The 27,037-nt window shown below is 58.4% G+C and overlaps 1 protein-coding gene and 1 long non-coding RNA gene across 5 annotated transcripts in view; one reads left to right on the forward strand and one right to left on the reverse strand.

The window, feature by feature from the left end:
* The window catches only part of AACS (acetoacetyl-CoA synthetase), a 52,255-nt gene that overhangs the window by 23,775 nt on the left and 1,443 nt on the right, over positions 1-27,037 (reverse strand). For all 4 annotated transcript variants that reach the window (XM_023241279.2, XM_023241280.2, XM_045041152.1 and 1 more), the window contains exons 2-8: positions 21,921-22,024; positions 20,175-20,295; positions 14,076-14,189; positions 10,989-11,086; positions 7,072-7,186; positions 6,824-6,905; positions 2,360-2,507 (exon numbers count right to left, since the gene is read on the reverse strand). In XM_023241279.2, the coding sequence (XP_023097047.1) occupies positions 2,360-2,507; positions 6,824-6,905; positions 7,072-7,186; positions 10,989-11,086; positions 14,076-14,189; positions 20,175-20,295; positions 21,921-22,024 (782 nt within the window). The remainder of the gene's footprint in view (positions 1-2,359; positions 2,508-6,823; positions 6,906-7,071; positions 7,187-10,988; positions 11,087-14,075; positions 14,190-20,174; positions 20,296-21,920; positions 22,025-27,037) is intronic.
* LOC123381106 lies at positions 2,400-4,722 on the forward strand. The gene is made up of 2 exons (XR_006587627.1): positions 2,400-2,535; positions 4,364-4,722. It is a non-coding gene; the product is annotated as an uncharacterized LOC123381106 (long non-coding RNA).

The following is a 27,037-nucleotide window of genomic DNA, read 5'->3' on the forward strand; positions in this document are numbered from 1 at the left end:
CTCTGGCCAGCGTCACTTCTAGAAATAAAGCCTTGGGCCCCCGGACTCCCCCCTCCCTCCTGCCCTGTGGTTTCCTGCGAAGTCACCAGGGGCTCTCGGTGTTCATCTGGAGGCTCTACGTCATAACCTGCGATCAGACCTCCAGCGAATCCAAAACCAGGTAATAATGAAGCCACTGCTAACTCCTTTCCCCATTCTGATGAAAGCACTCTGTGAAAAGCTGCAGAAGGCTTTAAAATGATTCAAATGTAAATGTTCCCTTTGTACAGAAGGGATTCAAACTGCTTCGAGGCAGAGGCAACATCTGTAAAAGCCAAATGCACTAGAAGAGAAACTTTATGTTTAATTTTCAAATACCACCATCTTGTCAAGCAAAGGCTGGAAAGCAGTCTGCGAACAGGACGTTTCTCCTCTCGAATAACCCCCTTCTTCTGAGCAGCGGGAGAAAAGGCGGCCACAACAAGGTTTGACCAAGAGACCGCAGGCTTTTCTCCTCCCCACAGGCCAAGCCAACCGAGGGAGAAGCTAGGAAGAGGGTCCAGAGAGAAGCTGTGGAACCGACCAGGCAAGAAGCCCAGGGCTGCGGGAAGGAGCACCAGGCATGCAGCCCCTGTGCCCCCCGAGACCACCCCAGGAGGGGTCTGAGTTCCAGGAGGGGACCGATTGTGCCAGAGTCTAAAAGAAGCTCTCCCACCAAGGCCAGAGGCGGGGTAGGAGGAGATGAGGCCAGGAGGGCTCACAGTCACAGACAAGGAACTGTACCTCGGGAGAGTGACCCATTTAGATGACCATCATGAAATTAACTGACATCAGGGGCCTCCTGAACATCACTTCCAAAAGGCATCGCCCCAATCTAACCCACAGGAAACCTCGACCGAACCCAGACAGCCATTCTGCCAGACCAGAGGCTGGGAATCCAAAAATGCCAAGGTCGTGAAAGGTGAAGGCAGGGGAAGGACACCAGAGGCGCGACAGCAGGCGGCTGCGAAGGATGTCATGGGGAGAGTGGAAGCACCCGAGTGGTGACGGTATCACATCAACACTGACTTTCCTGAACGTCACGACGATACCAGGGTTTTGTGAGAGAACGTTCTCGTTCTCGGGAGGTGTGAGAAGGGCCGGACTCCCCAATTTGTTCTCGAGGGGTCAGCAAAAAGGTAAAGAATAACAGCGTGTGTGTGTGTGTGTGTGTGTGTGTGTGTGTGTGTGTGTTCAGAGAGAGAGAAGCAAAGCAAGAGTCTTTCAAGGAAACACTGAGAACGGACGCTGAGGACGTTAACGATATGGCGGAGTCTGGCTGACATGCCCGTTGTGCTCCCTCCCCCTGCACCTGTTCCACGGGCTTGGAACTGTTCCAAGAATGAACGGTTGAAGTCACTAACGTACATGGATAAAATCTCACGCTTAGCGGGAAAGCGTTATTCCAGGTGCTCGAATATGGTCGGACTTTTGAGGAAATAAACAGGAAAAAGAGACGTATCTGTTCTGGGCTGAGCTGTGTGTCCCCAGAGCCCCGCTGTGAGGCCCTAAGGCCCAGGACCTTGGAGGGTGACTCCATCTGGAGACGGGGCCTTGGAATTGGTGGAGAAGGTAGAGAGACCACCGCAGCGGGTCCTAACGCAGTCTGGTGGATTTTTTTACAAAAAGAGGAAATGTGGGCAAAAACGAGCCCCCGGGGACGCCTGCACAGGGGGAAGACCAAGGGAGGACTTCCGAGTGAGACGGCGGCCTCCGCAAGCCAAGACGACAGGCCTCGGGTCCAACCCCGGACCCCTCGATCGGACTCCAGCCCCGGAACTGTGAGAAAGAAGGGCATGTCTCCTGTTCGAGCCGCCGGCCCGTGGTCCTCGGTCACGGCAGCCCGAGACGATGACCACAGTGCTGGAGCTGTGCCGGAACGCCTTCCTAACTGCACTTCAGAACGTAACCCAGCGGCTCTCCGTGCCGGACCACAGCCCGCGGTCGGCCCTGTTTCACCACACCACCGAGCGCACGCACACACACACGCGCTGTTCTCCCCTGCTCTGCTTCGCCCCTCCTAAAACGGGCCCACAGCGCGGAAGTCAGGGCTCACCCAGTGCGCGCCCTGCCTCGGACGCACCGCGGGGCCTCCGCACCGGTCACTGTGGTGACGGGCGCCACGGCAGCGCCTGGAACAACAGCGCCTGGAACAGCAGCTCCGGGTGCCTGGGCTCGGTCTCCGATCTCCACGCGGCCCCCCGACTCAAAGGGGGGCCGCGTGCCGCAGTCTCTGGGGAGGGGGCGCGGTCTGGCTGGGGTGGCGGTGTGGGTGCAGAGCCGGACGCCCACCTCCGCCAGCTGAGCCCCCAGGAGAGCACAGACGGTTGGAGAGACGTACCCCCGCGGAATGCACCATGCACTTGGGCGCTCCGGTCGTGCCCGACGAAAACATGATGAAGAGCGGGTGGCTGAAGGGCAGCTGCTCGAACTCCAGCTGTGGGGCTTGCTCGCCCCTCCCGGCGGCAAGAAAATCGTCCAGAAACACGCTGGGGGCAAAACACACAGACGCAAACGGTGAGCGTTCCAGAACGCTGGGTTGTATCCCGAGGCCTCCCAGGCTAGACCTGGCCGCTGGCTGCCCTCTACTGCTTCCGTGAAGGGTTTCCTGGGAAAACTAACCTTGTTTGCAGGAGACCCACCTAAGGGATCCACGCTAATTGAGGGAAAGCTGACAGTGAAACTTCCATGTTGCTTTATTAGCACACTCACAGGGCCTGGGGGGGGGGGGGGGTCTCGTCTGAGAACCTGCCAAGTGCTTTAGCAAGCATGTGGAGAAGGACCACTCACAAGCAACGCATCCTGTCTGCGTGCAAACTCAGGGGAAGAGCGTGTGACTCCGACACCCGGCCGCCCCAGCAGGGAGCAGGGGGAGGAGACACCAGATTCCCGAGCTTCCCCACAGACGGTCAAGAGCAAGAAGGTGGGGCCAAGATCTGAAAACTACAGTTTCTGAGACAGAAACACTTTTAGGCAGGGGCGCCCGGGGGGGGCTCAGTCGGTTAAGCATCTGACTTCGGCTCAGGTCATGATCTCGCAGTTCGTGGGTTCGAGCCCCGCGTCGGGCTCTGGGCTGACAACACGGAACCTGCTTGGGATCTTCTCTCTCTCCCTCTTTCTCCGCCCCTCCCCTGTTCCTCCCCTCTTTCTTTCTCTCTCAAAATAAATAAACTTTAAAAAAAAAAAAAGAAGAAGAAGCCCAAACTGCCCTACGACCCAGTAATTGCACTACTACGTATTTATCCAAGGGATACAGGTGTGCTGTTTCGAAGGGGCACACACACCCCAACATTCACAGCAGCGCTATCGACAATAGCCAAAGTATCCCAAATGTCCATCGATGGACGAATGAATAAAGAAGATGTGGTATGTATGTGTGTATACACACAAACACACACACACACACACAAATGGAGTATTACTCAGCAATCAAAAAGAATGAAATCTTGCCATTTGTAACTACGTGCGTGGAACTACAGAGTATTATGCTAAGCGAAATTAGTCAGTCAAAGACAAATATTATGACTTCACTCATGTAGAATTTAAGACACAAAACAGATGAACATAGGGGCGCCTGGGTGGCTCAGTCCATTGGGCATCTGACTTCGGCTCAGGTCATGATCTCGCAGTCCGTGGGTTCGAGCCCCGCGTCAGGCTCTGTGCTGACAGCTCGGAGCCCGGAGCCTGCTTTGGATTCTGTGTCTCCCTCTCTCTCTGACCCTCCCCCACTTGTGCTCTGTCTCTCTCCGTCTCTCAAAAATAAATAAATGTGAAAAAAAAAAGAAAAAAAAAACAAATGAACATGGGGAAGGTGATCAAAAATAAAATAAAAACAGGGAGGGGGGCAAAACATAAGAGACTCTTAAATACAGAGAACAAATTAAGGGTTGCCGGAGGGGTTGTGGGAGGGGGGGATGGGCTAAATGGGCAAGGGGCATTGAGGAAGACACTTGCTGGGATGAGCACTGGATGTTACACGTGGGGATGAATGACTGGAATCTACTCTTGAAATCATTATTGCACTCTACACTAACTTGGGACGTAAATTAAAAAAAAAAAAAAAAAAAAAAAAAGCCCAGCTCTTGACTACTGCCTAAGAAACCCACCCCCAAAGCTGACATAAAGAACCAATGCACGTGGCCAAAACCAGCAAAGCAGGCACAGACCTGTGTTCTGAGCAGAAACAGGGCTGCTGAAGCCGCAAAGCCATCTTGGGAGAGGCGCCTTCTCTACTTTGAGACCAGCAGGAACATTGATCCTGGCCTATCCTTCCGTTGGCTCGAAAGGGAGAAGGGAGGGGGGAACAAACCTGCTGTTTTGACAAATGGAACTTTCTCTCTTTCAGGGAAGGGGGAGAACCAGTTACACTCAGCCCGCAGCGACTTGCTAAGAATAATTACTGTGAAACACAAATGCACACACTCTAAAGCAGTCCTTGAGGACAAGCACGTCTCCTGGGGGCGGCATGGAGGTTTACAAAGGGCATCCAGAATGATTCCACTCTGAGCGGTAAACAAACAAAGCCTTCTGCTCCACAGTGTCCGGGAAATTATTCGCTGTGGAACTTTCCAGCCAATGAAAGCCCCACTCCTCCTCCACCTCCCATCCCAATCCCACTTACACAAAGCGCCCAATCTAATCGGATACCGCGCACAAAGAAAAGCCTTTTCTTCCGAACGGTCTATAAATCACAGTAAATAGCAATTACTTGTGTTGCTCTTCTAAAAATGAAAAACCCCAAAGGGCGGTCCCCCCACCGGCCCGGTCTCCGACACAGGCACGTCCGTGTGCTCAGTTTATCTGCGGGATCCGGCAATCGAGAGCCGGGTAGCAGGGGAGGTGCGATTCCCGGGGGGGGGGGGGGGGGGGGGGGGGGGGGGGGGGGGGCGGGGGGGGGGGCTGTGATGCTGCAGGGCACTCTCGTTTCACACCAATCGCTGACGAACACGTTCAGAGGGATAAAAGCTGGGCCACCGTGGGGCCAGAAAGCCTGCCAGGCTCTCCTCCGGCCTCTGGGCGCGATGGCCCCCAACATAAAGCAGGGAGCTGTGTCTGCCGTGTGAACGGGGACCAGGGCTCTGTCATCGGGCTGTAATGTATCCTGGCGGGTAGGGTTCCCGCGGCACAAGGGTCAAGTGCAAGCCCCGGGCCGGCCCGTAAGGCCCTGCACGCTCTGACCCGGATGCTCCACGGAACAGAGCCCCCTGCGGCCTGTGGCTGTCGCCTGCTCCCCACGACAGACAGCACTGCTGAGGGCTAACAACCAAGCGCGCCTGCCCAGCACTCACTCATCTGACGCTCACAGCAATTCCGGGACGAAGGTGCTGTTCTGCCCATTCTACAGGCGGGAAACCCAGGGCCCACACAGGTGAATCCCTCACGCAGGGTCACACAGCGGATGTCTGGACCTGAGCGGTCTGGCCTGAGACCATAGCCCGCAGGGAAGAGGCACCCTGCTGACAAGCACCCTGCTGCCACCTCTGGAATCCGGACACACGCAGGCGTCCCCAAACCCTGCCCGTCTCTCAAGGTCGCCTTAGGTGCCACCTCCCCCAGATCCCACACCCTTCTCCCAGGCCCTGGGCACTTCCTGCCCACCCCCCCCCCCCCCGATTCAAGGAGTGGGCTATGTCTACTGGGCCCGATGGTCATGGCTCACCCTCCCTGCAGGTGTGGCCCGTCTGCCTGCCTGCAGGGGGCGCCTAGGTGTTTCAGGCGGGTGAGCGTCCAACTCTTGATTTCGCTCAGGTCATGATCCCAGGGTCATGAGATCAAGCCCCACGTCAGACTCTGCGCTGGGCTGGGAGCCTGTTTCAGAGCCTCTCTGTCTCTCTCTCTCTCTCCCTCCTCCTCTGCCCCTCATTCTCCTCTAAAGAAAAGCCCTCCCTGCCCCCCCCCCCCACGGGACACAAGGACCCCACTGTGCACCTGTGTGATGCTTCCCACGCAGCCTCAAGGGGCCGCCCTCCAGGCTCCTGCCAGGGCCCCACACGGGGCTAGAGGGAGAGGTCCGCCCATACAGGTAAACACACCTGGCGGCTGAACTCTCCCCACAGCTGTTTCAAGGAGGAGGAAAGGGGTACAGCGCCAAGAATCTGGAGACAAACCATGACCCCCTTCCTAACTCCTAGTCCAAACTAACCCGCTCACAATACTATTTGCTACTTAGGGTGCGTGTTGCACCAGCTTATAAATGTCAGAGGAACAGAGGGAGACACTCCTAGCGATAAGGACAAAAATCGGTTCCGGAAGGGAAATTTATGTACGTGTGCACATTCAGGTGTGCGTATAGATGCAGTCACATACACATACGTGTGCATGCACCTGTGGGCACGTGCATACATTCATTTCCATTGAGTCGTGGAGCGGGGCTTGACCTTCCACTGGGAAGGGACGGCAGAGAGAAAGTATTCCTGGGGCTGTTCTGATACTACGTGGCTCTGTGGCTTGGGGAATTCACTCTGGGGCCTCAGGTGCCCCTCTACAAGAGTGATTTTTATTTTTAATTTTGAAGTTGATTTATTTTGAGAGAGAGAGAGAGAGAGAGAGAGAGAGAGCGAAAGAATCTCAAACAGGCCCCGAGCTGTCAGCACAGAGTCCGATGCGGGGCTCGAACCCGTGAACGGTGAGATCAGGACCTGAGTGGAAACCAAGACGTGGACGCCTAACTGGCTGAGCCCCCCAGATGCCCCTACAAGAAGTGATTTTTAACTGAAACCCGCACTTCTAAAATCGAGTCACAGAATCGACTTCCCAGGGGGACTCCCGGGAGGCTCCACACGGACGCAGCGATCCGCTGGCTTACCTATTTGGAATCTTGGAGATGTCTATCTTCTCTCTTGAGGCAAGGTATGGAATCAGCACCACCCTTTCCAAGTCGGGGAGTCCTGGAGGAGGCGCAGGCTCGCTGAACGACACACGCGGTGGATGTGGTTCCCACCAAGCGTAACACAACCAAGAGATGGGGGCTTCCGGGGTTTTGCCGCGCGCGGTTCAGGCGCTCTCTGCACCCCGCCCCAGCCCTGCCGGCCCCCACTCGGGCGAGCCACGCACCTTTGACCACCTGCTGCAGCTTCTCCATGTGGCTGAACTCCTTGCCGTTGTACCTGACCGCCTCCACGGAGAAGATGAGCCTGGGCTGGATTTGAGAGAAGCGGTCCAGGACGCCCTGGAAGGGGAAGGGAAGGTCGTCGCCATCAGTCACGCCAAAGGCAAAAGCCTTACGCGACCAACGCGACCGCCTCGAGGGAAAGGAACGGCACTAGGCGCGTTCCCGCGACCCCGCCAACCCGTGGCCCATACAGAAAACCGAGAAGCCACGACCTGCCCCTGAGAAATGAACGTCACTTTGAGGAAAGGGTCAACGTAGACTCACAGACGCGCCCAGACAGCAAAGCACAAGTGTATGAGATGGGGAGCCTACGGGGGGAGTATCTGCACCCCCAGGGAGATGCCCCACTTTGCGGAAAGAGCCCTGAATACAGCCCCTCCGGCACCTGGCGCACACGAACGGAGCTTCGCCGGCGTGTCTGTATCTTGGTCCCTCCTGATCTTCAGTTACGAGGTACGCGAATCCTCCAAAAGGCACTTTCTGCCAACCGAACGCACGCCCCTACAAACGTGTATCCTCGCAAATAAGCCCCATTTCCAAGGCAGGCCCACCACGCACGGAGTCGGGTCCTGGCAAGCACACCTCTTTCTCTGAAAGCAGCACGCCTCCGTGTGGGTAACGACTCGTTTGGGACACTGACGTGGACAGACACGCTCACTACAACCGGAGTATGAGCCCAGGGGCGACAGGGAAGCGCTCCCGGGTCCAGACCTCGGTGGAGCCCTCTTCATCCACAAGCACGGCACCTGGGGAGGCACCGCCCGGAAGGGCGCTTCCGTCCAGGGCCAGAGCCCCACCCTCGGCACCCGGGTCACTCCCAGGGCACAAGCAGTGACGCCAGGATTTCCCAAGAACGTCCCAGTCTCTGACGCCGCTGGGCGGCGGGAACCAGAAGCGAAAGGCACAAGGACAGGAGGTTCGTCAGCACAGGCAGCGGCAAGAGTGATGCAGAGAATTCGGGAGAATCACCAGGAAAACGGTTGGGCTGATGACAGGCATAGTGGTGATGTAGAAACTTGATACAGCAAAATACAGAGTATTCTTAAACCTCAGGATTCTTTTTTTAAATTTTTTTTAGTGTTTATTTTTTTGAGAGAGAGACAGAGCACAAGTAGGGGAGGGGCAGAGAGAGAGGGAGACACAGAATCCGAAGCAGCTCCAGGCCCTGAGCTCTCGGCACAGAGCCCGACGCGGGGCTCGAACCGGTGAACCGTGAGATCATGACCCGAGCCGAGGTCGGACGCTCAACCGACTGAGCCACCCAGGCGCCCCTCAAAGCTCAGGATTCTAAGCGGGGCTGAGAGTTGCCGCTTTATGTGGGAAGAAAAGCTTTGCCACTAAAAATCCCAACACGCACTGAGCGCTCACCGTGCCAGGCACCGCTCCGGCTTGCTCCAGGCATGCGCGCATCTGGCCTGCGCAGCCCCGGGAGCAAGGCAGTACTGTTCGCCCACGTCCTTGCAGAAGCGTGAGCAGGCTGAGCAACTGGGCCACAGTAACACGCGGCCAATGGCAGAGCCAGGGGTGCAGGCCGGTGCTCTTAACCACACGCAGCCTCTGGGAGAGACTAGCCTGAGCGACAAGGAAACCAAAGGGCAGCAGCAGAGAACAGGGCCGGGTCCCAGGCCGACTGAAGCAGGACCAGGAAGAGGCAGCGTGGGCTGGAGCCACGGAGCGGGAGGGGGTCCCCTCGGGGGCGGCCACTGGAGCAGGTTCCACAGCGAGGCGGGAGGGGAGAGGCTGTCCCCAGGCAGAGGGCACCTCGGGAGACGCTCAGGGAACGGAAGGCCTGCGGGAGGGCCTTGGATCGGGGAGGGGCTGCCGGAGTCGGGCTGGGGGCGCCCCTGAAGGCAGCAGAGACATCTCCGTGACACCCTGCACCTCCCCTGCTCTCCCCTGCGCAAGGCGCCAACACTCAGGATGGAAGGACCCAGCCCACCAGGGACCCGGGCCTCACATGTCACAGAGCTCCCGGCCACGGTGACGGCCAACAGACAGCGAAGACCACAGTGTTTCTGAATCAGAGGTCTGGGCCCGGCCACGGCAGACCCAGAGGCCCCAGGGGAAGCCGTTGGCCCTGTCGCTTTCCGACCCCCCGGAGGGCTCTCCCCCGAGACTCAGGCCACAAAGCCAGAGAGAACTCCCAGAAGCCGCGAGCCGAAGCCCGGAGAAGGCAGAGCCACGCTGCCATCTAGTGTGCAGCAGGGTCAGCAGCGCAGGCTGGAGAGCCATCTGCTGGGGACACGTGGCACGGGACGTGGCAACAGCAGAGTGGGAGGCGGCTGGACACTGGCCTGCGTCCCAGCCTCCCACCCTGTACCCGGAGGCACGATGCGCCGCCCGGTGCCATCAGGGGCTCTGCTCTCCATGAGGTCTCTGGGCAGGGGCTTCCTTCCAGCCCCAGAAGGCCACGACCACTGCCCTGTGCCACGCCCAGCTCTCCCAACACCTTCGTGACCGGCTCAAAACACCCACGTCACTTTTAAAGGCTGACACGCGGTGACTCTGGGGGGCGGTGAGTCGAGCGTGGCCCCCAACCCCACGCGAGCATCCATTCTGCGGTCCCCGTGGGGCGACCGGGCACAGGCACAGGACAGCCCCAGGAGGAAAACGACCGCCAAGCCGGGAGGTCCAGGCGTCCACCTGCTTCCCGAACTCGGCAGAGCCCGGTCCTCACCGCAGCCCCAGCCGGCCACTTCACTGCCCCCGCGCCTCCGCACGGCACGGGGCAGAGGAGACCTACTTGGACCACCTTTACCAGAACAGCAAGTCTCAAGGTAGACGCGAGTTCCAAGCTCGTACCCGAAAACCAGCCCTGCGGCCGAGACCAGCCCGACCACAGGGCGCCGAGCTCGAACGTCACCAGCGGCTGAAGCCGGAGCCGAGGTGCGCCAACCTGGCCTCGCGGGCCCAGCCTCCTATGCTCGTCTCACGGCCCTCTCTTCCCCCCGTCCCTGTTTCGCACAGGGGTGCAGGGTCGGCAAGGTCGGGACAGCCTCAGCCGCTGAGCTGTGCTGGCCGGTGCCGGGAACAGGGGCCGGGCCAGGAGCGAAGCACCTGATGCCATGGAGAGCGGCCGGGGTCCCGGACGCCCACCGTGTCCCCTAACTGGGGTCTGTCCTCACGGCTCCCAAGGGACCCACATCGCCAAGGCTCTGCAAGCAGGAAAGGCCCCGGGCCGGCGAGCGGAGGCCCCGGGGACGTCCTGTGCTGCCGCCACTTCCTTCTCCACAGCGGGGCTGAGCACGCGCCTCCTGCCCCTGCCTGGGTCCCTCTGGCGGCTGGCTGCACCCTGGGTCCTTGGTCCCCTCGGCTCCGCAGAGATAAAGAGGCCCACCCTCTTCCCGCGCAGAGCACAGATCCAAAGTAAGAGATCAGGAACGGCAGGGAAAGACCCCAGCGCAAGGAGACCTCGGGGGAGCCTCTGTGAGCAAACCCAGATGACGGTCTGCAGAACAAAAACATCAGAAAGTCTCCTGCGGTCACGAGTGCAGAGGTGACAGACACCTCCCGTGAGATCCCCCAGCGCCATCTGCCACACGAGGACGGGACGTTAGCAACGCCAGAAAAGAGGAGGGTTCGTTGGCGTGTAGATTTAAAACCGAGGCTCAGCTCACTCTGGATCCTTCTCTCCCATCGTTCCGGTGTCACCGGCCGGTGAGACAGGAGGCCGTCGTGACATCGTCTCCTTCCCAGCCTGCCAGTCCTGGGCCACAGCTGCCCACGCCCCTGCCCGAGACGCCGGGTGGGCAGAGCCCTCCCCTTGGGAAATCACACAGGAATGTTTCTGTGGCCAGTGGCTGCACCCCCAGGGCACTCAGGGCCACACGGGCGCCCCTCACTGGGGACCCCAACTCACGTTCACACCGAAGTCTGGGGACGTGGAGCTCCAGATGGCACCGATGCTTGCTGCAGCCAGCATGGCCTCCACGGCATGCACGCCATTGGGTAAATAACCTGTCGTCGGGCACAGGGAGAAAGCCTTGGGTTCAGGGTACGTGGGATGCAGTGGACTACCAAGAGGGACCTCTGAGAGCCAGGCAAACAGTGGGGAGAGCAGCTGGCTTTGACCAGCCCAAGGAGCATGGCCAGCCCCACCCCATCCCAGCTGCCTTGACATCCCCATTCAGACGGCCCCACCGCTTACCCCCAGCCTGTTCACTCCTTACGGTCACCCTCTCCAACCCATACTAACCAGAATGATCCCCACAGCCCTGCATGATCCGGCCCTGGCCTCCTCTTCCTCCGCTCTGCCTCCTTGTCCAGTTTTCCAGTTGTTCTAAGCTCCTCCTGCCCCAGGACCTTTGCACAGGGTCTCTGTTCTGCCTGAACACTCTTCCACACACACCAGTTGTTCTAAACTCCTCCTGCCCCGGGGCCTTTGCACAGGATGTCCGTTCTGCCTCAGTACTCTCACACACAGCAGCCTTCCTGACTCTGCAAATTCATTATTTAACTCTTAATGTAAATGAGACTTTCTCAGAGATGCCTTCTCCGAGGCCCCCCGATAAACTCAGATTCCCTGGCCGGTCCCCACAAAGCACACTCTATTTTTCCGTCACCAAATTTACCATAATAATCACCTGCATCTGATAATATAACTGTCAATTTCACAGCTGGTTCCCACAGGAGGGCAGGGACTTTGCCTGTCTTGTCCTTTCCTTTACCAAACGCCTTTTACCATGCCCTGCATATCAAGGCCCTGAGATATGGGTGCGCTGGCTAGTGGATGGACGGATAAATAGACAGACAGGTGGATGGACGGAAGGGGGAAGGAGAGGCAATAAGGGAATCGAGCAGGAGTCAAGAGACCCAGAAAAGCCTGGAAGGAACACAGCAGAGGCAAGAGGCTGGGCTGCAATGACAACAGAGGCAGAGCAACTTTGTGGCCACAGGGATGCCAGTCAATTAGACAGATGGTCCCAAATGTCCCAAAGGAAAGGAGCAGACACCTAAGGCACTGGGGAGCAGGGGCCGTGGCCCAATGCCGCCCCTGCACGGCCCCCGGGCGACCACAGAAGCCCCGCAGTCCGGCACTCGGGGCTCTGAGCCTGTACAGCTCTCTCCCTGCTTCCTCCCCCAAGGCGCTCCACTCTCCGCTTCTTCAAGTTCGCTGTACCTCCCTGGCAGCCAGCCAGGAGCACCCCCAAAGGGCGAGGCTCAGCCGGGGATGCGCCCAGCATCTGGCAAAGGCAGGCCTGCGGTCTCCTGAGTTTACCGTGTAAACTGCAATGTCCCCGGGGCAGGGCAGGACCCACGCCCGGGGGGCCGCACACCCAGGCTTGCTGTCACGACAAGAGAAACCCACAAGAGCAGCCCCGACGGGCGTCTGAAGCCCCTCAAGCATCTTCCCGCGTCCTCCCCCCCTTGGGAGTCATTCCCTGGTGCCCTCTTCCGGGAACCACAGCCCCCAGTCCTGGAACTGTGGTCGGGTCAAGTTAGTGTCCAGGCTGAGACCCTCAGGACGTGGGTCACCAGGCACCCGCATGAGTTTGCACAGTCGGGACATCGCCCGTGAAAGCACGGCCTGGAGGGGGTCTCGACCGTCTTCCCCAACACACCCTGGTCTCCACTTCTTCTCTCGGACACTGTTTGCTTCAAAAAGAGGCTTGTTTTAACGAAAATGGGAGGAAAGAGAACACTTAGAGGGAAGAAAAAAACCAGAGGCAATAAGAACCTTCTGAATTCCTTTTCTAGACCTCGGAAGGGTGGCTTACACCGGAGGAAGAACCACAGACATGGAGGCGTCAAGCACACGTGCCTGCTACGACCGGGCCCCACGCTCACACGCACTCACCCACAAGAGCCCGTCACACACCCACTGCGCCCCCGGCCGCCCTGCGGACAGAGACGCGGCCGTGCACAGAGGACACAGCCCCCGTCCTCCAGCGGGAGGACAGACAGACGGACACACGCGCACGCACAGACGATCCCAAGATTTCAGATGGGCGATGAGGACCACAGAGGGACGTAAAGCAGGCTGCATGCAGGGAGGGCCGACGGTTTCCCGTGGGACAGCAGGCACCTCGCTGAAGCGTGCGAACCCCGGAGGTCAGTACAGCCCATCCAGGGCCGAGACAGGGGGCGATGGCTGCGGTGACCCCCGTCTGCTTCCTTCCCAGTCAACTGACATGCCAGCAGGGCCTCCGTGCCCAGCTGCCATGGGAGGAGACACGGGGTACAGCCCTTACTCGGTTTACAATGATAAGGCCGCCCTCTTAGCAAACACGCTGAATGCCCACTTGCGGTGGGTGAGTTCCCCCAGGAGAGGCGGCTTCTCCCACTGCCACCTGCCCTGTGGCCCTGTCCCACGGCCATGGGGGTGGGGAGGCAGACCAGCACCCCGGCCACCCCGCCTGCATGAGGATAAGTCCTCTTATCTCCCCCTGCTCGCCCTGGGAGCACGCCCACCCACACCTAAATTAACTAAAGGTCCTTGGGGCGGAGAACAGGTCCACATACAGGCCCGGAAACCTTCCCCAGGAGTCAAGGTGAAAGGAAAACTGTGTAAGAAGACACCTGAATGTGCTCGGTGGGAAATCAAGACTCACTGCCAGATGCAGAGAAAACAAAGGAAGGCAGGAAGTGGGGAGAGGGCCGGCGAGGGAGAGGGAGCCAGGCCTCCCTTTGCCCTCTGGAGACACCAACCCTGGTTCCTTCTGGAAGGAGGGCCCCTGCCTGCCCTACCACCTGTGGTGCACGCCCAGCCCACCGTGCCCGTCACCCCTGCAGGTGCCCTGCCCCATGAACCTCCGGGCCTTTGCACAGGCTATCCCTGCCCTCTCGGGGGTGACCTTCCTTGGTCATCTGTCCTCCACCAAACGTGCATCGCTGAGGTCCTACAGGGTTGCTCGCAATCTGCCATTGTCCAAAAGTCGCCTCAACCTTCCAAGCTGGTCACTCCACCTCGTCTCTCCCCCAAACCACAAGAGCCCGCAACACTTACCAACGACCCGGTCTCCTTGTTTCACACCCATTTTCCTCATTGCTGCTGCAAACAAAGCCACCTGCTGCCTCAACTCTTCAAAAGTCACCTTCACAATTTCCTCTTTGCCTTCCCCTGGGAAGAGAACAGGGACACACAGTGGAGACGAGCCTAACAGAAAAGTTCCGAGTCGTAGACTCGTCTAAACATAGGTTAGAAATGTGTCACATCAGGGTACTTGGGGGGCTCAGTCGGTTAGTGTTCAACTTCGGCTCAGGTCACGATCTCGCGGTCTGTGGGTTCGAGCCCCGCATCGGGCTCTGTGCTGACAGCTCAGAGCCTGGAGCCTGCTTCGGATTCTGTGCCTCCCTCTCTCTCTGCCCCTCCCCTGCTCACGCACTCGCTCTCTCTCAAAAATAAACATTAAAAAAAAAAAAGTTTTCTCTCAAACTAAATAAATTTGCTTTTAAAAATAAAAAAAAAAAAAATGTTTTTTTAAATCATGTTTAAAAAAAAAATGTCGCATGGACACAGGTTTACTCAACTTCCCGGGACATGCGTGTGGCCGTCAGCCAAGGACAGAAAAATGATCAAGCTCACTGTGGAAGACAGGTCCATGACAAGGGTGAGATACGAATTTCCACCTAACAGACGGCGACGACAGGCGAAGACAGTGTGCTCGCCGGCCTCCACAGCGGCCCCCAGTAACCCCCGCCCCCCGTGCTGGTGCTCTCATGCGGGTCCCCCCACACCGAAGGGGCCCCGAGCCGGGTGAGCGACAGGACACTGGAGACAACGGGGACCTGTGAGCCTTGGTCACAGAAGACACGGCGGCTCCCATCCCACCCTGCTCCCTCTGGGGGAATCCAGCTGCTGTGTTGTGAGGACACTCAAGCAGCCCCCGAGAGGCCCACACAGGGGGAAACTGAGGCCTCCCGCCGGCAGCCACGGCAGTGCGCCATCTTGGACCCGGACCCACCCGCCTCGGTCAGTCCTTCGGATGACGCAGCCCCACCAACGTCCTTGCCGCAACTTCGTGAGAGGCTCCCAAGCCAGAACCCCCCAGCGAAGCCACTTCTGAACGTGCAACCACAGAAGCCGTGAGATGCTCTGTTCGCTATCTGCGGCCGCGGTTTTCGGGAAATTTGCTCCACGGCGACAGGAAATGAACACGGCCGACACTCGATGTTGCGTGGCTGTGGGAAAACTATCTGGCTGTACTTTCCACGTGGAAGAGGTGAATCCCGGCCGTTATCTTTGACGCAGACACGTTACTCCTGACTGCCAACTGCTGTTCGATTCTGCCGCACGGGGCACCTCCCTTCCAAAGTGAAGAAATGTCCTGATTTGTTTGGTGTCGACCTGGCTTCTCCCATCTCCTCAAAGTTACCTACGCCCACCCCTGGTTCTTCTCCCCCCTCTCCAGGCGGCCTTCGAAGTCCCTCCCCCTGCTCCCCTCCCCCCTCCCAGATCATTTCCGACCCTGTAAAAATACTCAGCAACCTGAAACCCACTGTTTGGAGACACAGCGTGCTGCACACGCAGCTGTTCTCGGAACTCCAACGTGGGCGGCACGGATGCACGCGGTTGCACTCTGCTCGCTGGAGCGCCAAGGGCCCGGCGCACGCCTGCCTTTGGTGGCACCTCCTGGCCTCGGCAGGGACCGTCCCTGGAAGGGACCGACTCGGCGGAGAACGCCGGAGCAGAACTCCACCCCGCACGAAGCAGCCGCATGCAGCCGGCAGAGTAGGAACAAATCAGGAGAACACGCAGAAAACGAAACACAGTTGTCTTGAAATCCCCAAGCCAGTAACCAGCCGATCTAGGACCCTGCTTAGGAAAGTACCCCACTGGGGGGCCGGCGTGGCTCCGTCCGTTAAGCGTCCGATTCTTGGTTTCAGCTCGGGTCATGAGCTCACGGATCAGGAGATTGAGCCCCACGTTGGGCTCCAAGAGCCTGCCTGGGATTCTCTCCCTCTCTTTGCCCCTCCCTCCCACGAATGCACTCTCTCTCTGTCTCTCTCCCTCAAGATAAATAAATAAACTTAAACAAAACAAAGGTACCCTATTTATAAACTAAATATGATCCCTGGCTTGAGGGCATTTGTTTGCCCCACAAATACAAGAGGGAGCTCCTTAATGGAAGACGTTCACATATTTAAAGGGAAGGGGTGGGCAGGAGAGGGGGGTGGGGGTGGGAAGGAGAGGGGGTGTGGAGGGAGAGGGTGAAACGGACACAGCACACCCAAAATTACAACCATGCCCCCCTAACCCACCTCAACACGGAGCCAGGCTTAAGAAAAAAGGGGCTGGGCTCAGCCAGTGCACACGAGAGGAGCGGGGCGCGGGGGGGGGGGGGGGGGGGTGCTGGGAAGAGAGAGCGAACGAACGTGCACGGCCAGTTCAGTCCAAACCCAGCCATCCAGAAGACTGGCGTGTTTCACCACCTTTACTGGTCTTCGGTTCTGTTTTTCCAAAAGATTCACATCTGACCTTTCCCGCTCTCCAGAGGGGGAAACCAGGACCTCGCGCAGTGCCCGAGACCTTGGGTCAAAGTACAGACACAACCAACAAGAGCAGGAAAAGAAGATGAGGGAGAGACCCAGGGTTCCCACTCCTCAGGCTTCAGGCTCGTAAGAGGCGCTGAGCGGTGTTTACAAAGGGACCCCGGCACCCAGGGCAGGACGGCCCTCGAAGGGTCTCTTAAGACACACAGGACGCGAAGTCTCCGCTCTGTGGAACGTTCCTGGGACAGAGAAAGGGTCGCTGACGCCAGCCGCGGCGAGGATGGGCTTTGAAACCTCGAGGCCGAGGGAGAGGCCAGACCCGAAAGGCCACGCCGTGCGTGACCCCCGCCTCCGCGAAGCGTCCAGACGGGCAAACCCGTGGAGACCGGAGAGAGCGAAGGGTGCCAGGGGCTGGGTCGGGGGTTCCTTCGGGGTGACAGGGCGGACGGACTCAGACAGGGCTGGTGGCTGACAACGCCGTGCACAGCTCAAGGCCACAACGCGTGCGGCGTGAGGGTGAGGGCGGGGACGGCTTGCGTGGCTCGTGTCCCGCCTGAGGAAGGACCTCTCCCCCAGCCTCCACTGCCCTCTGCACCGAGCGCCTCCAGCAACCCTGTGGCGTTCTGCAGTGACGCATCGCACGAGTGGCTCACTACCGACATCCTGTTTCCCCTCGAGGGTAAGGGGCCCAGGCAAACGCCCTCCCTCATTCCTTGTACAAAGCGAGGACTCGGCGGGCCGCTTTCTGTCAGAGCCCGCCTGCGTCCAACACGCCTACCCTAGGGAACACCACAGCCTGGCCCGGCCCGCCTTAGACGTGCTCCGAACACGGACGGGAGCCTCTGGGTGGGCACAGTCACCCACCACAAAGCAAAGCCTGTTTTATAACGAGGTGTCGACGGTCGCGTGTAATTGAATCCTGTACCGCAAGTGACAAACGGGACGGCCACCTGGGTGCAGGCGGCGGTCCGGGAGCTGCGGCCACTGCCCAGCATCACGAGAGAGGACGGGGACACAGATGGCTGGCCCGGGACACAGCGAAGGCAATATTCCACATACGATTCCTGCTGAAGGTACACTGCTTCCACCCCATCGCGAAGTCGGACAGTATCAAGCTGAACCATCCTCAGGCAGGGATCGCCTATGTCTTTTATTCCTTGTGTGCCTCACCGGAAAGTCAGCCCCTCGAGAGCAGGGGACCCTGTCCATCCTGTTCAACACCACGTCCGCAGCACCTTGCGCTGAGGAGACATTTGAGACCGAGGTGAGAACAAGCGAGAGAATGAACGGATGGACACGCAAACAGCTCCTGAAAGACGAAGGGAGAGATGCCAGGCCTGGTGGAGCTTCCCCGAGGCCACTATGCACTCGGCCCAGAGTGCATCCGGGCTGAGCGGGGAGCAGAGTAAAAGGCACAGCCCGAAGACGACATAAAGACAAGGCTCTGTGGTTCTTATCCGACAATGTGCATCAGAAGCGACCGTGGGCTTTAAAACCACATGGAAGCCTGGGTACCGTACCGTCCCTGGAAGATGTGCTTAAGAAGCCACAGGAGGAACAGAACAGCCAGGATTCTACTTTTTTTTTTTTATTTTTTCATTTATTTAATTTTTGAGAGACAGGAGTGCAAGCGGGGGAGGGGCAGAGAGAGAGAGAGAGAGAGAGAGAGATGCAGACTCCGAAGCAGGCTCCGAGCTCCCAGCTGTCAGCACAGAGCCCGACGCGGGGCTCGAACCCACAGACCGTGAGTCAAAGCCGAAGTCGGACGCTTAACCGACTAAACCACCCAGGTGCCCCTGGACAGCCAGGATTTTAAAAGCCACGCAGGGGGGGATTTCAGAGGTACAACCTCAACTGAGAGCCACTCACGCTTCCCGTGGCAAGGTCTGCCGTATGCCTACGCATCCGTGTTCGCTCGCTTCAACCCTACGATATTCCTGAAGGCGGTACTATCAGCCTCTCCACGTGACAGAGGCAGAAACAGACCCAGGCACGTTGAGAGGCTGGCCCAAGGTCGCACAGCCACTAGACCTCACCCACCCCTACTTCGGGCACTGAAACAGCGGACAGAGCACGGTTGTCTGACTTTGGGCACCACCGCTGACTACAAACGAGGAACACTGCTACAGGCCAGGGCACTGGCATCTGCAGGGACTGAGAGCAGGCAGCAGGACACGAGGCTGGGGCAGGTGGTGGCAGAGGGTGCAGCTCTCCGGGCCCCCCCCACCCCCGAGGCATGGGCCGAGCGTCCCCCACACACGGACAGCTCGAGAGCAGCGGGTTTTGGTCCCGTCTCGAAACCGAAGCCGTGAGTCACGAACACCAAAGGGCCAATGACGTTCAGTCTCTGCTGAAGCCCTATTTCCTCACGACACGGCAGCACACGTGTGGAAAATGGGTAAATAAGGGGCGTCCGGGGGCTCAGTCGGTTAAGCGTTTGACCCTTGATTTCAGCTCAGGCCCTGATGGCTGGTGGGTTCGAGCCCCGCACTAGGCTTTGGGACTCTCTCTCGCCCCCATGAGTACGCTCTCTTTCTCTCAAGGTAAATAGACTTTAAAAACTAAATAAAATGGGTAAAGAAAGCTTAATTACTCAAAGGAGACAAATGTAGTCACCTGGAAAATTCGCTATGTAAAACACCTCAAACCCTACCAATAGCACATAATTCAATGTCACTTTTTACCAAAATTCAGATTTACCAAAAACCCAATTAATTAGAAGACTAACCACAGTGTCTCCTTACTAAGAAAACCCCTAGTGGGGCACCTGGGTGGCTCAGTCAGTTGGGCGTCCGACTTCAGCTCAGGTCACGATCTCGCGGTCCGGGAGTTCGAGCCTCCGGGAGTTCGAGCCCCGCGTCGGGCTCTGTGCTGACGGCTCGGAGCCTGGAGCCTGTTTCCGATTCTGTGTCTCCCTCTCTCTCTGCCCCTCCCCCGCTCATACTCTGTCTCTCTCACTCTTTCTCAAAAATAAATAAAGATTTAAAAAAATGTTTTTTAATTAAAAAAAAAAAAAAAAAGAAAATTAAACACCGAATCACCACATGATCCACTTCTGGATGTATATCCAAGAGAATCCAAAGCGGGACCTCAGGGAGCTATTTGCACACCCATGTTCATTGTAGCCTTCCTCCCGACAGCCAGGATGTGGGAGCACCCCAAGGGCCCACTCGCAGAGCAACGGACAAACAAAATGTGTGGCATCCCTACAAGGAAATGTTATGCAGCCGTAAAGAAGAAGGAAATCCCATCACACCCGAAGGATTCTCTCTCGCTCTCTCTCTGCCCCTCCCCTGCCCTCTACCTCAAAACGAATAAATAAATCTGAATCTTTTTTAAAAAACGGTTAAGACGGTACACTTAACGTTATGCGTTTTTTTGCCACAATAAAAAAGGGAGGAGGAAAGAAGGTGCCAAGACACTGTCTGGAGACACGCGCTGCAGCCTGTGAATGTCTCGGAGCGTCTCTGACCACGCGGCCCTCTGGGTGGGTGGCCCCGAGGACACTGAAGGAGGAAAATCCTGGAAACCAATTTGACGATCAACTTCACACATTGGAAAAAAATAAGTCAATAAATAAAGGAGGAAAACCCAAGGCGCTGTCAGGACTCACTCGCAGCATAGAGGGCGACTTTGTCGTTCTCCCCATGGCGCAGGAGGTTTTCCGCATAGTTTAGCCGGCTGCCTCTGAACCACTCAGGGACGTCCGCGATCCCTTTGGAGGTGTCCACAACCTACAGGAGATGACGGCAAACGCGCACGATGAGATCCACACGGGAATAAACAAAAGACCCTCTGCTTCCCAGGAAGCCCGCTGACCCGGCCCAAAGCATCATCAAATCGTTTCGCAGACTGAACACCGAACTGGCCTACAGGCTTGAAACTGAAAAGAGATCAGCGCCCTCTAGGTAATCGGGAAGAAGTTACACACCAAAGTTGCCAAGAGAGGTAATCTTTTTTTTTTAATTTTTTTTTTTTAACGTTTATTTATTTTTGAGACAGAGAGAGGCAGAGCATGAACGGGGGAGGGTCAGAGAGAGGGAGACACAGAATCCGAAACAGGCTCCAGGCTCTGAGCTGTCAGCACAGAGCCCGACGCGGGGCTCAGACTCACGGACCGCGAGATCATGACCTGAGCCGAAGTCGGCCGTCCAACTGACTGAGCCACCCAGGCGCCCCTAAGAGAGGTAATCTTAAGTGTCCTCACCACAAAGAGAAAGCAGGCGAGATGGTGGGCGTGTTAATTTCCACAATGTATCCCTACAGCAAATCATCACGCTGGATGCTTTAAATATACACAGTTTCATTGTTAATTATTCCTCAATAAAGTTTGAAAAAAAAGAGGGACAGTCGGGTTAAGCGTCCGACTTTGGCTCAGGTCATGGTCTCACGGCTTGTGAGTTTGAGCCCCGCGTCGGGCTCTGCGCTGACGGCTCGGAGCCTGGAGCCTGCTTCGGATTCTGCGTCTCCCTCTCTCTCTGCCCCTCCCCTGCTTGCACTCTGTCTCCCTCAAAAATAAATAAACATTAAAAAAAAATTTTTTTTTAATAAATTAATGCCAAAGGGAAAGCACCATCCCCAGTAACGTACTCTTTCAACAAATACTTATGAAGCACCTACTTTATGAGAGCCGCTGACAAAAAGGGAATAAGACAGATGTGGCAGCTGCCAAATGTCCCAGGCTCTGACCAGACACACGGAAAACCAGGAGATGGCGATGGCATGCGCCTGCCCCTCCCACAATTTCCCCGACCCGGGTCCCTCACCTCCTTCCTCGAAGGGCTCGAACCTCGACTTTCCTCCCCAAGTGCTGACAGGTGAATCTTTCAGGATGGTTCACCCCACCATCAAACCCAATAAATTAAACTCTGAGTAACAGGAGACCCCCTTTCCCCAGATAGTCACTGACTGACAGCATAAGGAGTCGTAAAGGTCCCTAAACTCCAGGCTTAAGAAACGAGAAACCTCCTGGCGGTTTCAAACACGACAGCGTAAATGGATTTAATAGCACCCCTGAACTGGGCACTAAAATGACGAAGGTGGTAAATTTTGTGGCGTGTGTCTTACCACGATTAAAAATTTTTTAATAAAATAAAAATGAAACGATGTCCTGCCACGTAGGGTCGCCCGCGTTCCCAGGACGGGGCCTGGGGTCCACGCATCACGGAGCCTAGAAGGCATGCTCTCCGTGGAATCTGTGAGCTCAACCCAACTCTCTGCCAACTCTCTAGAACAATGATTTTCTCCCCATTGGTGTGAGGCTTGGAAAGAAGATAGGACTCGGTGTCCCCCAAAACAAACACTTCATTTTGGACCCATAACCGTAAGAAGACAATGTGTGTGCAAAGTCTCGACTCACCTCATCATACATGCGGGAGAAGATGATCCCACTGAATTTCCAGAACTTGGCCCAGAAGTCTGAATAGGATTCAACCGACCAGTGGTACAAGTCATCGTAATTTTCTAAAAAGAAAAAAAACGGCACATAGCTCAAGTAACGCTTCGAAAGCCTTAGCAGTTCAGTAAGGAGACGGCCACGCCTAAGGAGTCACAGGTCTGTCAGAGGCATCTGATGGGAAACGGTCCGGGGGCGGTGGCGTATCCTAACTTTTACCAGAGCAAACCTACCACCGCTGGCCCCTAACACGAACAAAAGCATGAGGCAGTGACTTCATACCCTGACTGGCAGTGCCTAAGAACACGGGCTCCGGAGCCAGAAGGCCTGACTTCAGATCCCGCCTTGGCCACGTACTAGCCGTGCGACCCTGTGGAAGCTACTTGAGCACGCCGTATCTCGGTCTCCCCATCTGTCAAGTGGAGACGGTTCACAGCACCCCCTCTTCGTGGGGCTGTGGGGAGAACTCAAACGAACACAGGCACGAGATGCCAGAACGGGGCCTTGGACGTAGTCGGAGCTACGTTAAGCCTGCTGCTACATCACACGAAATGAGGAAAGCGCCATCTGACAGATTTGAGGTCCCAGAAACGCATCCAGAAGCTCGGTGATGACCTCACATGCGGGGAACAGTGTTGGGGGTGGGGGGAGGTGACTCAGACTTTGGAACAGGCAAAGCGTGTGCGTCCTAACAGAGACTCCGTACGTGAGTGGATACATCCCCCTCTCTCTTTTCTACGCAAACGGAAGCAGTCACACCAGGTTCTGATCCTGAGACCCTGGGCAAGTCCCTTGCCCTCACTGGGCGTTTTCAATCTCCACGTATTCCCAGCAAGCTACATGTTCCCATGCGGGCGCTCCTGGGACAGACCGGCAGGGAGGTGCCCGGCAGGTGTCAGGTCAGGAAGAGGCAAACGGGGCGTAAGGCAACGGCCGGGCTGAATTCTCTCCGTGCCATCAAGGCCCAACGGTCTTCACTGCTCCCAGTCCTGGGGGGCACGGAGGGGGGGACACAATGATCCCTGCCCGTCGGCAATGCCCCTTCCCACGGAGGCGTCCAGAACTGTCCTCGGGCCCGCGGGACTCTGGAGCGGGAGGAAGAGACGTGTCCGAGAGCAGGGCAGGCTGCGGGAGGCGGGGGCGGCCCTGGCAGCAAGGGCAGGCTGGGGACGCCGGGGGGAAGCCTAGAGCCGAGGCGAAGAGCAGGGGGTGAGTGGTACAGCGTCCCCTCTGCAGCGGAGCGGAGAAGGATCCCCCGGACGAGGAGGGGAGAGTCAGCACAGAGGCCACACAGCAAGCAGGGAACAGGGGCTTTAGAGCAGTTCGGGGTCGTGGCAGTGAGGCTTCCCCGCCCCCTGCCTCCAAGCCCCGGGAGGCCTGCCCTCCAGTCCCGCCCCATCGACTCAAGCCGGGGGCCACAGACCAGGTCCACCAGGCATGTGGGGGGAAAAGCACCAGGGATGGCGTGTCTGGAACTCTGGGGCCGGCCCTGACTCTGGAGACCGGGCTTGGGGACCAGAGGTAGGCCACTGTGCCTCTCTGGACTCAGTGTCCTTATAGGTCACCTGGAAATTGACTGGAGAAGAGCAGGGATCCTCCCGTGACAGTGGGGAGTTAACCCTGCGCTCCGGGCTGGGCTGGATGGCTGCGTTCGAGTCTCGGCCCTGCCACTTACTGCCCAGGGACCCTGGGCAAGCTGTGCCGCCTCTCTGAGCCTCGGCATTCTCACTTGCAAAATGGGGATAACAACAATGACCCCCGAGGACCAGCAGAGCCTGGCTTCAAGACACAGGCTCCGGAGCTCGACCATCCGGGTCCAGGTCCTGCCGCTTTCCATGTGAGCTCAGACAAGTAAACAACCCTCTCTGGGCCTCAGTGTCTCCTCCACAAGTCGTCCTCCGTGACTTGCCACGGTCACTGCGAAGACCGAACGGGTCAAAACACACAAAGCACTGAGAGACCACAGCTTGGCAGAGGGAAAGGACCTGGTGCACCAGCCATCGTCGTCCCTGCCCGTCACCTCGCAGGAGCAGGACACGCGCCAGGCCACCCGGCAGCGTGGGACGGGCTAGGACGTCGGGACAGGGCCATGCCAGCACAGGGACGCGTTCATGAGCAGGAGACGCCGGGCTCGCAGGCCAGGAGGAGGGCAGCGCGGGCCCAGGGCGGTTCTGGCGGAGGGAGCCCCCGCCTGCCCACAGCGGGGAAGCTGGGCTAGTCCGCGGGGCCCCCGGTTCCGTTTCCTCCTGGGCCTTTCTGTTCGATGTCATGCCAGCCCTCACCAGTGGCCGAGGCTCCCAGCTCCGAGAGCTCCCCCAGGCCGACACAAGAGACGGACGGAGGCCCGACCCCGGGGCCTGCACCGAAAGCGAGCCCGTCGGAAAGCGAGGCTCTGGCAGCACCCGGAGGGAGGAAGATGCCACCCGCCTGCCGATGTGAGGGACGAGTGGTCTCGACGGCACCTTAACGTGACGAGGGCCCCAGAGGACAGCAGGGGGACGTGTGCCTCTGGGGGGGAGCTCGTCCACGTGGACGACCCAGCCAAGTCCTGAGGGACGAGTCGTCAGCCGGGACGGGCCCTGTGGCTTCTACCCACACCCCGCTCGCAGCCTGCGCTCCCGAGGCCCGGATCGCCTACACAGGCACGTCTGGTTCAGTCTGCACGACGTTCACAAAGAGCCCGAACTAGCTGCCAACGTACGAAACCCCCAGTTTTCAAACGAAATGCGGGGTTCCCGCCTTCTCCTGAGAAACGAGAACGGCCGGCTGTGGCCAGCCAGGGGCTCCCGCCTCCGGCACTCACATCCCCATGCTGTCCCCGCCCCACGCGGGGCAGGGGCCTGTGTCACCAACAGGATATTATGCAAATGACCAAGGGTGACTTCTGAGACTGGGTCCTAACAGCCACTGCAGCTCCTGCCTGGCTCTCCTGGGGCCCTAACCTAAGGCACCGCCACGCCACATAGCGACAAGCAGCTACAGAGCCCGGTGACAGCTGTCCCCCCCACCCCCACCCCCCGCCCTCACCCACACGCGAGAGGCAACGTCACCCGGCGGACGGTCATGACTCTGGAAACAGACAACAGGCCCGCCACTCACGGCTGCAGCATCCCGACCAAGACCTGTGTTTGCCCACCCGGGAAATGGGTACCAGCACCCGCCGGGCCAGGGCTCCACGGGTTAGGTCAGGGGATGCACGCCCACTGAGAGCCGACTACCACCCTTCCCTACGTAGGCATCGGCTCTGAAAGCCACCCCCTCTTCCCGTCCACCCAGGAGAACTCGGACCAGCCTGCACCTCCGAGTCTCCGCTCATGATCGATCGGACAGCCCAGCACCCAGGGAACCGCTCAGGAGCCGACAGCGGGCTTCCCTACTCTGACGCTCCCTTGGCACGCCCGTTCTGCACGAGCTCTTTCCCCCAGCCGCCCGTGAGCGGTTTGAGAGCCGGGACCAAGCCTTCCATTTGCGGGCAAAGGCCATCCCAGCCGCCCGAAGGCTGCCGTGATTTGCGGCCTGCGGCACACAGAAAGGCACTCGGCACGGTCCACCGAAGGAGCGCGCACTTGAAAGCGGGTGTCGCTCCCCTGGTTACGGAGGGCCGGGACCCGCGGCGTGTCTCCTGGGGTCTCTCACACGCACACATGCTGGGCTGCAGCCACAGGCTGTCCACAGGACGGCTACAACCGCCCCCGCCCCGCGGTCCACGCGGACGTGTGCGGAGTCCTCAGGTGAGGTTGGCTGGGAGCAGTCACAGGAACCAACCGACCCGAGGCCCTGGGAGTCGGAAAGAATACGGGACCCCGCCAAGGCCCCGCCCAACCTCACGCTGGGACCCCGCCAAGGCCCCGCCCAACCTCACGCCAGCCCTGGGCTGGGCTCGTGGAGAGGCGGCCGGGCTGGAGAAGGCCGCCCTCCCGCCCGTCCCTCCTCGGGGACCGAGCACAGCTGCAGCCACCCGTGAGGATGTGTCCCTTGCTCTCCCTGCACACGTGGGCACAGCACTCTGCTCAACACCGCGTGCCAGCTACACAGACAACACTGGGGGCGCAGAAGATACAAATTCAAGGCTACAGTCTTTTAAGCGATCAGAATGCTCACAAGTTAACGAAAAAGTGAGGCAGGATGAAAGTCCAAATTACACGCGCCTGGAGAGCGGAGAAGGAGAAAACATTCGATGACGGTAACCAGAGAGGAGGAAGCATCTGAGGTGAATCTTAAAGCCCAGAAGTCCAGGGCCAGGCCTCTGGGAAGGCGAGAAGAGCAGGCTGGCTTAGCCATCAGGAGCAGAAGAGGACAAAAAGACAGACGCCAGGCTCTAAACCACCCCCAGACCAAGAGAGGAACCCCACCGGGGCCAGCTCATTGCCACCACGTGGGGATACAGGCCCAGCAACACAGGCCTTTAGGTTTTCAAAAGAAGATGGAAATTTCGCTTTTCCTGTGTGTCTCCCAGTGTGTGAGCCGTCCAAGTGAAGTCCTCAGTTCACAGTGCCAATCTGGCCCCGGGCACCCCCCTCCCCCCCCCCCCCCCCCCCCCCCCCCCCCCCCCGCAGCCCTGAGCAGGCCAACTGGGAGCTGCCAGTGCCCGGTGGTATTTACACAGCAACCCACAGGCCAGGTGCAAGTGACCGCTGGGCCGGATCACCTCCTGTCACCCTCGCACCACCACCCACTGACGCCGGCCCTCTCATCGTGCCCATTCTACAGACGGGGAAAGTCTGTAAAGAGGCTTGCGAAGATCAGGTGACTTTCTCCTAATCACGCAGCCGGTAAATGGCGGAGCCAGTTCAGAATCCAGGTCGTCAGGTTAGATGGGTCTCACCCACGCACAACCCGTGTGCGGCGGTTTCCTAGACTGGCAGGGCTGGCTCGCCACGGGAGAGGTTGTTACTGCTGGCAGAGGAGACGCAGACGGGATCGAGGCGAGAACGAGAACGATGTCCCACCCCCAGCTCTTTGGAGCCTCGTCTGTTCGCCCCCAGCCCGACACACGGTCACTTACCAACTATGCCCTGAAAGGCCCCGGAGGAATAAGCCACATCTGTCTCCAAGGTGCTCCCTGTCTAGTGTGCAGGAGA

Source organism: Felis catus, chromosome D3 (assembly GCF_018350175.1).
Source record: "Felis catus isolate Fca126 chromosome D3, F.catus_Fca126_mat1.0, whole genome shotgun sequence".
Classification (NCBI taxonomy): Eukaryota; Metazoa; Chordata; class Mammalia; order Carnivora; family Felidae; genus Felis; species Felis catus.